General features: G+C 41.5%; 1 protein-coding gene across 1 annotated transcript in view; it reads left to right on the forward strand.

The window, feature by feature from the left end:
- The first annotated feature begins 8,738 nt into the window (after window positions 1-8,738).
- The window catches only part of LOC139445279 (uncharacterized), a 52,152-nt gene continuing 48,354 nt past the window's right edge, over window positions 8,739-12,536 (forward strand). Inside the window, exon 1 of the mRNA XM_071226412.1 lies at window positions 8,739-8,847. Coding sequence (XP_071082513.1) covers window positions 8,768-8,847 — 80 coding nt within the window. The 5' untranslated portion in view covers window positions 8,739-8,767. The remainder of the gene's footprint in view (window positions 8,848-12,536) is intronic.

Below are 12,536 nucleotides of genomic sequence, written 5' to 3' on the forward strand. Positions count from 1 at the left end.
AAACCAGAGAACTTCAAAGTAAACAATTATTGTGTTGCAATATTATTCGGCGAGACCAAGCTCGGAGGTTCACACAGTTTAACCAGCACTTTTAATCGTTCACACTTTAATGAACCCATCCAAACTGACGTTCAATTCTTAAGTGACGTGGAACAACTCACATGTTACGGACCCCGATGTACGAAGCTGCCGTCGATAAGAAGTGGCAGCCTTGTCCTTAACTAATCCTTCGATCTCTTCAATTAGTCATTATCTATTTATTACGTTTCTGACCGAGCAGACCTCTAAGGGTCGTGTTTGCATATCTTATCTTTGTTTATTGGCTTGTTTGTTTAACGTCACACTCAGCACTATCCAAGTTACATGATGGTGGCCTGAAGCCATTCGAGTCTAAACCAGAAATTTCAGTGATTAATATAATAAGCAAACATCCACGCCTTCAGGGTACAATGACTCGTAATCAACTTAGTCACGAAGCCCGACCACCCTATTCATTCTCCTCTTACTACCACCTTACTCTCACCTGGAAGTCCCACGCATACATTTGACATACTCTACTGTGTGCAGGAACCTCGCCGTATGGGACTGTGATCCTGCCCTTCATTGCCCTGCAGTCCGGAGCAGGGTGCACAGTGACGTCTCCGCCCACGTGTGCCGCAGTAGCTCTACCTCTGTGATTGTTAGGTTGACTGACATTTCCTGATTTGTAAAAGGACATTATCATTCCAATATTCCATGCGTCGGGGAAAATGCCTGTATCAAGGATTTCATTGAATAAAAGCAACAAATATGGTATTTGAACATCTCCTGATGTTTCCTAAAAATTCTGGTGGGATTCCCTCAACGCCTGACGCTTTACCATTTTTAAGACTTTATAATGCATCCCTCACTTCTTGTACTGTGATCTCACCAGATAACAATTCTTCCGTGAATCAAAGATCATTACATTCATCACACATATGAGCTTAGTAACTGCTGCGTTGAGGTTATCCTTTAGAATGACTGCAAACTCATTAAACATTTCTCCACTTAACGTATTACGAGATGGAGGAGGTAGAAAACAACTTGCTCAGGGGAAGTCTATATCTTGGTACAGGGGTTAAGGAGGCAGGGGAGTGTTGACATTATTATTTTGTTGAAGGGAACAAGGTGTAAGATCTTTGAAGTGACAGACAATAGGCAAGTGATCTAAGTCGGTTCGTTCAACCACTTACATATCTGTAATAGATTCAAATAAACTTGATAAAACAATATAATAATCTACAGTACTACTCCCTGTGTGCGAAATGAAAGTAAGATTACCTGGACTATCTGATTTTTCCTGCCATTCACAATGTTAACCACAAGTAACTTATACAGGTCAAGTAAGCTCTACCATAGTTATTTATATGAAAATCACTGACAGTTTAAAGGACACGAGCGAAGGCCTGGTCTGTGGATCTCACAACACAGTACAGTTGAAAGTGAACGAGTGAAGGCCTGTTCAACAATCAAGATTTATTTTGTGACAAAACGGATCTTACATTGTATCGCACATCAAATCACGTGAGCACCTTGATTAAAAACATAAAAAGATTTAGAAAATATCTGCTGACGCCGAGTTTGCGGTTGCACATGCTTTGCAAATTCTGCAATCGACCGAAATCTGCACGACAGTTTACAAACCGGATTCCGATTTCGTCACGCGATTTTGATTTGACAATGCATATATGTATACACGATTACATGTATCAACCAATTTTAGCGAGCCTGACCAGCCTATTCCAAGCATTGTCTCCTTTTACAACAGGCATGGGTTGCTACCTATTTTAACCGGGGTGGCAAGCGAATGAAAGACGCGGAGTATCCGGTTATGCTGTTACATGTCTTCGCATTACATCATTGGATGTAAACATCCCCTTTGTATTGCTGACAGAAATAACGTAACATTATCACACAATCAATAGCTTATGCATAAATCTAGAAATGTATCCATGCTGTGTTTGCAATATGTAAAAAAACAATAACTCTTTATATTTCAAATGTGGCCTTAATTCATTTTACAAACAGAACGTATACTCAAGTGCTATGGTACACTTGCTGGTAGCTAACGACCACCACTGTAAACACCTTCTGTGAAGTGGAAAAGGGTTCCTTTGTAAACAGGGTTTGCGACAGCCTGTCGCTCGAGCACATGTGTGGGTGTGTGTGCTGTTACTAGTCCGGAATATAATGCTGATTTCATAGTGCTAGTCCACTAAGATACCATGCTTGGTATATCACGGCGTGTTAGTTTAATGTGTGATGAAAGCCCGAAGTGATGTAGGCCGTTAACCATGTTGATTAAAACCACAAGCACAGGTATGGTGCTGAGAAATCTGGAAACTTAATTTGGGAGAACCTGGATTCGGGCCCACAATCAAAGGTTTCTGATGTTCTCAAGGAACGCACCTCGGAACATTAAAAATTGCCCCTTACCACATCAGAATAGCATCACTCACTTAAGCAATAAACGACGAGTTTATAATACAAAGAAACCTAGTCTTACCAGGAACCACAACGCGGGTAGTCATGCATTATTCATTTTGTAAACATTACTGCGCATAACTCAGATGCAACTGTCAGTGTAATCAAAGGTCCCAGTATGCCGCGACCTGGCAAGTTGCCCCTGGTAACGTCACAACTTCCTGGTGAGGGAGTTCGCGATCACGACTGTTCAGTTGAGAGGAAAGAGGAGAGTTGTAAAGGACGTCGATGAAGCTGGTACTCTGTGGTTTTGTCACATGTCTTCTCCAGTTCCACAGTGTTGATGGACTTGTGTAGTAGTTTTTTTAAACGGATAAAAGAAAATTTAGCTTAATTTCAAGTGATGATTAATATAATTCGCTTTTCGTGTTTAATTGACATGTTTATCTCTTCGTGTGACCTCACAAAATCGACATCTATGAAGCAGCCAACTTTTTCAGGTCATAAGATTCGATGAACATTTGTTTGACAGGACTAATATTCTATGTATTCTGTAACTGTATGATCAATCTGATCATTGAAGCATGTTGACAATACTTCAAGCATAAAGTGTTATTTCACTCGCATAAGACTTCAGTAATAAATTTTGAGATAAGTGCAATTTTTTCAACCCAAAATACATACTGCTGAACATTACACGTATATTTTCTCTCTTATCACCTTGTGGAGGTCATCCACAGCAAATACATAATAACCCAATATGTAGCTCTCGGCCCCGGTTAATTCTTTGTGCGATTGCCAGTAATACATAGGTCGGTTGTATTTAACTTTTCATAGAAAGTGCCTGTCGGTTGTGAGCTGTACTGCTTCCGGGTGCATTGATGCATGACACTGGGGGAGAAACGAAAACTTCGCAGATACGGAGGCAATACCTGGGATCACTCCGGGTCAGGCCCATGATATGTAGGACCAATGTCAGATTTAATTATTGATGGCTACAACGTTGCTACAACACTACCAAAACCAGGAATAGTACATGCGAATTGACAAATACAGAGAATAAGCCAGAGAATAACCGTCTCGATAGAATGATGAAAGGACCAAAAACTGGAACGGGAACTGGAAGGGGAAGGGGAAGCTTCCTTCATGTCTCGACCCCACAATAGCACAATTACAAGAAAGTATCTGCTATTTTCTTGTGTTTCACCACTCCGACCATTTGAAGGTAGAGGCAGTGAGGGGACCACTTTTCGTGTTCAAGCCAAGGATTGTCATGGGCTGCCCATCTTCTCAGCTGTATGTTGCATTGAAAGCAATGCCAACTATCTGTGCGCTTCGGAGACTGGCCCATCTGCATTCCTCAAACGAGGCTAGTCTTCTTTCAAAGTTTTGGTGTGATACAGGTGGTGGCTTACTGGGCCTACAATCACAAGAATCCGTACTATCATTCATCATCCTGGGCTCCTCGCAAGAATTTTTACATTTATCATTATTCTCCGTCATCTCGATGATTCACAAGTGAAACTGAACCAAACCAAGTCTTGCTCTTTTTTATAGGAGAGGAGCAGATCGAAAATATCTGCGCGCTGATTGGTCCATCAGGATGCGCGCTGATTGGTCCGTTTTGGTGCTTGATCTGAGCCCAAATGGTTTTCAAACCGGCCCGACCCTAGTGCTTCATTTTCATAGGAAAAGACATTTTCCTTTGGAAAGAAAGCACAACCCCCCTATTCTGGCCTCTGAATGGTCGAAAACCTGAGCTTCTTGTTGGTGCATTTTCGATCCTGTTTTTCTCTGGTGTGCATTTTTCGATTCACGTCATAAAGACAACACAACACATTTTTTTCTCAACTTTTATAACCCCCCCCCCCCCCCCCCCCCCCCTAACTTGAACTAACAAACAAACAAAGGTCACAGTATTCGGGGCATCCCTGTGATTTTTGTGAACAGGAACTTTGTCACTAGGGTGTGAACATACTGTTTTAATGTGTGAATCGACACGTAAGTGTACTTTCAATGTGTGAGCGTACGTTCATTGTGTGTGTGTTTGTGTACGTTCGTTGTGTAATATAAGTGTACGTTCATTGTGTATGTGTGTACGTTCGCTATGTAAGTATACCTTTATTGTGTATGAGTATACGTTCGTTGTGTAAGTGTACGTTCATTGCGTGTGTGTACATTCATTGTGTAAGTGTACGTTCATTGTGTATGTGTACGTTCGTTGTGTATGTGTACGTTCATTGTGTAAGTGTACGTTCATTGTGTATGTGTACGTTCGTTGTGTATGTGTACGTTCATTGTGTAAGTGTACGTTCATTGTGTATGTGTACGTTCGTTGTGTATGTGTACGTTCATTGTGTATGTGTACGTTCATTGTGTATGTGTACGTTCGCTGTGTAAGTGTACGTTCATTGTGTAAGTGTACGTTCGTAGTAATGTGAACGTTCGTTGTGTATGTGTCTACTTTCTCTGTGTGTGTATGTTTTTATGTGTTACATTGGTTCTCTTGAGTTTCGGTAGACGCACATTGCATTGTGTTTGGGCAGTTATTAGTCGTCAAATCTATATTTGGTACAAGGGGCTAATGAGGCACATGCAGTATTGACATTATTATTTTGTTGAAAAGAACAAGGTATAAGACCTTTGAAGTGACAGACAATAGGCAAGTGATCTCAGTCGGTTCGTTCAACAACTGATATATCTGTAAAAGATTCACATAAACTCGATGAAACAATAAAGTTGTACTATTTTTGTTCTTGGGTGCATGTAAAAGTTGGCTGTTATGTAATTTGATTCTCAGTTTGACCTAAACCTTTCATGCAAGTTTAGGAAGTATTGTTCACCAATATCATTATCGTTCATCTTTTAGAAACCTGTTCCTCTCTGAAGAGCATTCATCTCCATTGCGTTTACAGCTAACACTTTTTTTAAAAACCGTGCTGATTGGTTTGGATTGCTTTAACAAGAAGAAGGCAAGAGATGATCGACATGTGTTGTTAGTGTAAGACAATGCCCCAAGCCATCCTATCCCTGAGCACGTGTCAAAATCCATTTCCTGCCATCTACAACACCAAGTCAACTCCATCCCCATGCATACCGGTACCATTCATGCTAAGCTGGGCCAGCTCCAAAACGGACATTTTTCCAGTCACAAAGGACGAGTGGAATATCCCATCGATAATCACGGCCATATTATAATCATACCCAGTAGTGCAAAAATCCTGACTGATAACGAAAATGAATTATGAGACAACAGGGGAAAATACCTTTATAGTAATACATAAGTGCTATTAAAAGCTCGGTTTCAGTGGTTTAGTACTCTTTATAACAAAGTGAGGCATTGTGAATAGACTTCCATGAATGTAAACCAGGATCCGCTATTTAGTTCTGTATGTCAGGGTGCCTGCATAGCTGCTTGCAACTACATCATTGATTTGCATGCTATTACCACAGCTACTATATTTTATACCACCACTGGAATTTACTGCCATTGAATTTTGTTCTGGCACTCCATTGTGTACTGCTAGGTATTTAATTGTAATTACTTTACAGAAATGTGTGTTCCTTGTAAACCTAGTCAATTTTATAAAACAATTTTTCATTGTATAACATTTTCTCAATTGCCGGTTTCACAATGAATTCTTCTGTGTATAGATTTTTGGGTTAACCTATTGTTTCAATTTGGAAGTCGATAAAAAACACCTTCAACCTTTCCGTTCGGTTTTATGGAGTTTCACTGTATTGCATGTCCATGTCTGCAGACAGCATGCCAAAAAAACAGGACTGGAATCGTGGCCCATGGTTTCTTCTTTGTTCAAGTCAGCAGAGTGGCAATTCTGTCGCTTGAAATGAGTTGCTACCATCGTTCGCCAAACCCCTATACATAACATACTTGAACTTTACCCGCACCCATAATAAAACACCCGTTATAAGATATATATATCCGGCAGAGACAAAGCTCATGCATTTTGCAGACGAAAAAGCTCTTCTCTTCGCTCTATTGGCCTGTCAGGAATGCGTTCAGACACATAGTTGCTTATGAATAGAACTTATCTTGCCTAATACAGCACAGCTGTTGTTTTTTAACGCCGCACTCATCAATATTCCAGCAATATGACGACGGTTTGTAAATAATCCGAGCCTGTATTATTGTAAATAATAATAGTCCGAGTCTGGACAAGACAATCCAGTGATTGATAACATGAGCAGCGATCCACGCAATTAGGAATACGATTACATGTATCAACCAAGTCAGCGAGCCTGACCACCCGCTTCCGTTGGTCGCCTCTCACACATTCAGTGGTCATGACCATTGCATGTGAACATTCCTTTCTTATTGTTGACACACAGAATGTAACACGATCACAAAATCAATAGTTTATGCCATAAATATAGAAATGTATCCATGATGTGTTTACAATATGTAAACAACAGTAACCCATTATATTCAAATGTGGCCTTAAGTCTTCCTGGTACACTTCCTGGTAGCTCACGACCACCACTGTAAACACCGACCTTCTGTGAAGTGGAAAAGGGTTCTTTGTGAAACTGGTGTGCAACAGCCTGTCGCTCCAGCATATTGAATTGTAACAACTTCACCCAATACGCTTTGATGGTGAGGTGAAATGGGGTCCAAGATGACTGCCCATATATAGCCACGTGCATGAACGTGTGTGTGTATGAAACCGAGATTGCTTCATGACATGAAAGACAGACACAGATGTTGATCGCAGTTAAAGCCAATTTATTACTGATAAATTAAACCCTGAAACAACTGTAAAACATAAATATATGCTGTCATCAAATCGCAACTCGCAGTAATATTACCACCAACAGATACATTATGTTATTGCAGAGTAAATTAAAACATTTCTAAAATATAATAGTAAAACCCTGATTTATTCATACATTATACATTCCTACATTGCACATATATACCATTATGTAACCTAGCAACAAATGTGTATCATATCCTTGCTTTCATAGTTCACACTATCATACATCAGCTTCACAGTACTTGAAAATTTAGTTGAATAATGATATATCATGCCTTAACTTGGCGCATCAACACAATATCCCTACAAATCCTAGGATTGAGTACAAACTATAAACTATCAACAAAATACTAATCTTTAGAAATAAATGAATCACAGGACTTGTCCAATTGTGAATACCACATTTTCCAACACTGTCAAATACTATATGTGTGATCGTCTGGTAGTAACATCAAATGTGATATAAACTGTAATATAACTAAACTCTTTAAAGTGGACTGTCAAGTACTATATGCGTGATCGTCTGGTAGTAACATCAAATGTGATATATACTGTAATGTAACTAAACCCTTTAAACTGTACTGGCAAATACTATATGTGTGATCGTCTGGTAGTAACATCAAATGTGATATAAACTGTAATATAACTTAACCCTTTAAACTGGACTGTCAAATACTATATGTGTGATCGTCTGGTTGTATTATCAAATGTGATATAAACTTCATATAACTAAACCCTTTAAACGGGAGACAGTAAGCTGCAACGTTGAACACAAAGGAGCAGTAAGGGGCGGGCCTAGGCTGGCTATTGTGTGATAGTGCACTAGGTGATTGAGGCTGTGGCAAATTACTCATGGAGTGAGCTTAAACAGGGAGTTAGGAAAGCTTAATGCAACATTAAAACAACACCAAAGCCCAGTGTACACATCATTAAGTGTCATATCATTCACTTAATGTTACTTTATTGTATTCCAGCAAAACTATACAAGAAATAAAGTTAGCGTGACCAGAGGACGTTTTCTCTATACATGTCGGACGTTTTCAGCGGCGGTTTTCTCTAACTGACCAGCGGTCGTTTTCTCCAGTTCCCTATCACGGCGTGTCAGTTGATGTGATACGAAAGCCCAAAGTGATATGGGCCGTTTACAACGTTGATTAAAATCACAAGCACAGGAATGGCGATGACAGATCTGGAAACATAATTGGTAAGAACCTGGATTTGGACTCACGAGTTCCGAAGGGTTTCTGATCTTCCCAAGGTACGCACCTCTGAACAGCGAATTGCCCCTTATTACATGACAATAGCAAAACTTATTTAAGAAATAAACGACGAGAGGGACTTGTTTATCGCACAATGAAACCTATTCATACCATAAACTACCACGCGGGCAGTCATGAATACATTTCTACGCATAACTCAGATGTAACCGTAAATGCAGTCAAAGGTTCCAGGTATGTCACGAGCACCCTGGTTACGTCACAACTTCCTGGTTAAGGAGTTCTGGATCGTGGTTGTTCAGTTGATGGGGAAGAGGTAAGTGGTGAAGGATGGCAATGGAGCTGGTACTCTGTGGTTTTGTCTTAATTCTTCTCCAGTTCCACGGCGTTGACGGACTTGCGGAAAATGGGTAAGTGGCAATCAAGTTTAGATAATATTGAAATGTAGTAGGTTTTGTTAATGGAAAAAGGACAATTTAATTTAATTTCAAGTGTTTGAGCGTGTTTTATCTTTTCGTGTTTAACTGACATGTTTATCTCATTAAGTGACCACACAAAATCGATATTTATGGAGAAGCCAACCTTTTTCAGGTCATGAGATTGGATGAACAGTTATATGACAAGACGAATATTCTATTTATTATGCATTTTTCTGACTCATCTGATCATTGAAGCATACTGAACATAGTTCCAGCTTAAAATGTTATTTCACTCACATGAGAAGTCGGTCGAACATTTTGAGATAACCGCAGCGTTTCATCCCTAAATACCTACTACTGAACATTACATGTATATGTTCTCTCTTATTACCTTGTGGAGGTCATCCACATCAAATACGCAATAACCCAATATGTAGCTCTCGACCCAAGTATATTCTTTGTGCGTTTGCCAGTAATATAAAGGTCGGTTGTATTTAACTTTTGATGGAAAGTGCCTGTCGGTTGTGAGCTGTACTGCTTCGGGTGCATGATGCATGACACTGGGGGGAAAACAAGCAGTTTCCAAATACGGAGGCAATACCTGGGATCGCTCCGGGTCATGCCCATAATATGTGGGGCCAATGTCAGATTTAATTACTGATGGCCACAACGTTGCTGCAACACTACCAAAACCAGGAATAGAACATGCGAGTTGATAAATACAAAACGTCGAAGCCTGGGAATAACTGCCTCGATAAAATGAGGAAAGAGATTCAATTGCGGGTGAAAGTCAAAACAACCTTGCTTCTGTCAGCCCTCACACTTCTATGGGCGAGTTCACCCGTGTCCTGGAATACATGTATGGCCGCCAGAGGGCTTTGTGTTGACACACTGTGCCATTATGGGTAGACCCTGGGTAAATGCAGAGAAATACCTTGTGTTAAATGAAGAGTTGCGTTACCTTAGTGCAAGATATCAATTTAATGTATTACCGTCAAATCTTCATTTACGTATCTCGACACTGACAACACTTTGTTGCCTTTAACTTTATTGATCGCGTCCGTATAAAAAGTCAGTATACCTTTTCTTTAAGTCTATTATTTGAAAACTGACGTTTGATCAAGCTTTTATTGTACGTTCGTTTGTATACTCACACGCAAAAGAAACGCAAGTCGAGTATGCAGTATACATGTTATTTATTTTCAACAGTAAAGACAAAAAATGCTAATAGAGCAAGATTGACAAAAATTTGACTGAAGACAGTTTAATGGATTAAAAGGCAGATGACATAATTGCTTTATTCAAATGTTAAGGGCTTACACAGTTTCGGGTCAATACCCAAAATGTCAGTCAATACCTGGCATGACCACCATTAGCATTGATCACTGCCACATATCTCCTGTACATTGAGTGGATCAGACGATTTGTGAAGGTCCTAGGGATCCACATATCCAGAGCAGCTGTGCGTAGGTTCAGATGGGGTTCAGATCAGGGCTGAGGGCTGGCCACGGTAGAACACGATGGTTGTGCTGTTGCAGAAAGGCCATGGTAGCTCTGGCCCTGCTGGAAAATGTGTTGTTGATGTACAAAAAATGGAACAACGTGGGGTCCGATCACTTGGTCGATATACCGCTGAGTAGTGACGCCGTATCCCCGACCTTGACCAACATTCAGAAAGCACATGGGTCCAAGTCTCGCCCATATCATGACGCTAGGTCCACCCATGGATCCCTTTCCACAAAGTTTCTGTCAGCGCAACGATCACCTCGACGCCGCCAAATTCTGACTCTTCCATCTGCATGGGAGACACAAAAGCGACTTTCATCAGAGAAGATGACACGCCTCCACTCACGATGACGCCAATTGTGATGACCCTGTGCCCACTGAAGTCGTGCTTGTCGATGCCGTGGTTGGAGAACTGGACGACGTGCTGGTCGGGGACATCTGAGGTTGCTGTAACGGAGACGTCAGATCACAGTGTCCCTGCTAATGTGTCGATTCTGTGTTCCTATGGTCTGTTGAGCACTTTCACTTGCAGTTAGGAACGGATGTCGCTGGTGTTGACGGGTAATCTGCCGATCTTGTCGAGGTGTGGTGACCCTAGGCCGCCGCTCCAAGGAACCTCATCTATGGTCTGTGTAGCATTGTATCGATGCAGGAGACGGCAAATTGTGGTTATGTTACCGTCGAAATGATGGACAACATCTTGGACAGACTCTCCATCTTCCAAACGTCCGATATCCTGGTTTCTCTGAATTTGAGTTAGGCGTGGCATTGTTGACCAAGGAGTGGTAGGTCAAAGAATCGGCCACAGTTTTATACCCACTACAGTTCGTGGCATTTTCGATTTCTTGAGAAATGGGTGTATGATACCCACATATTCATTGAAATGGTGCGTTTTGGCGATTCGTTTTTTATGTTGCCCACATGTCCCTACTATTGCAGACATGTCCCTACTGTTGCCGAGATGTCCCTACTGTTGGCGACCTGTCCTTACTGTTGGCGACATGTCCCAACTGTTGCCGACCACTCCCTCCTATTGCCGACATGTCCCTACTTATGCCGACATGTCCCTACTGTTGCCTATATGTCCCAACTATTACTGACATGCCCCTACTGTTGCCGACATATCCCTACCGCTAACGACATGTTCCTACTGTTTTCGACCTGTACATATTGTTGCTGACATGTCCCTACTACTGCCAACATCATGTCCCTACTGTTGCCGACATGTCCCTCCTATTGCCGACATGTCCCTACTTATGCCGACATGTCCCTACTGTTGCCTTTATGTCCCAACTTTTAATGACATGCCCCTACTGTTGCCGACATATCCCTACCGCTAACGACATGTTCCTACTGTTTTCGACCTGTACATATTGTTGCTGACATGTCCCTACTACTGCCAACATCATGTCCCTACTGTTGCCGACATGTCCCTCCTATTGCCGACATGTCCCTACTTATGCCGACATGTCCCTACTGTTGCCTTTATGTCCCAACTTTTAATGACATGCCCCTACTGTTGCCGACATATCCCTACCGTTAACGACATGTTCCTACTGTTTTCGACCTGTACATATTGTTGCTGACATGTCCCTACTACTGCCAACATCATGTCCCTACTGTTGCCGACATGTCCCAACTATTGTAGACATGTCCCAACTTTTACCGACATGTACTTTCTGTTGCAGACCAGTCCTTTTTCTTGCCAATTTTCCCATCTGTTTCAGACCTCTCCAAACTGATGACGACCTGTCCTTACTTATGCCATCATGTCCTTACTGTTGCCAAAAAGTCCCTACTGTTGCCAACATGTCCCAACTTTTGCCAACATGTCCCTACTTTTGCCGACATGTCCCAACTGTTGCCAACATGTCCCAAATGTTTCCGATATGTCCCTACTGTTGCCAACATGTCCCAACTTTTGCCAACATGTCCCTACTTTTGCCGACATGTCCCAACTGTTGCCAACATGTCCCAAATGTTTCCGATATGTCCCTACTGTTGAAGGCATGTCTATACTAATGCCGACCCTTACCTACTTTTGTCGACATGTCCCTACTGACGACGACATGTCCCAACTGTTGTAGACATGTCCCTACTGTTGCCAACATGTCCCTACTGTTGCCGACATGCCCCTACTGACGACGACATGCCCCTACTGACGACGACATGTC

Source organism: Haliotis cracherodii, unplaced genomic scaffold, assembly GCF_022045235.1.
Source record: "Haliotis cracherodii isolate W230 unplaced genomic scaffold, xgHalCrac1.p SCAF_6, whole genome shotgun sequence".
Lineage (NCBI taxonomy): Eukaryota > Metazoa > Mollusca > Gastropoda > Lepetellida > Haliotidae > Haliotis > Haliotis cracherodii.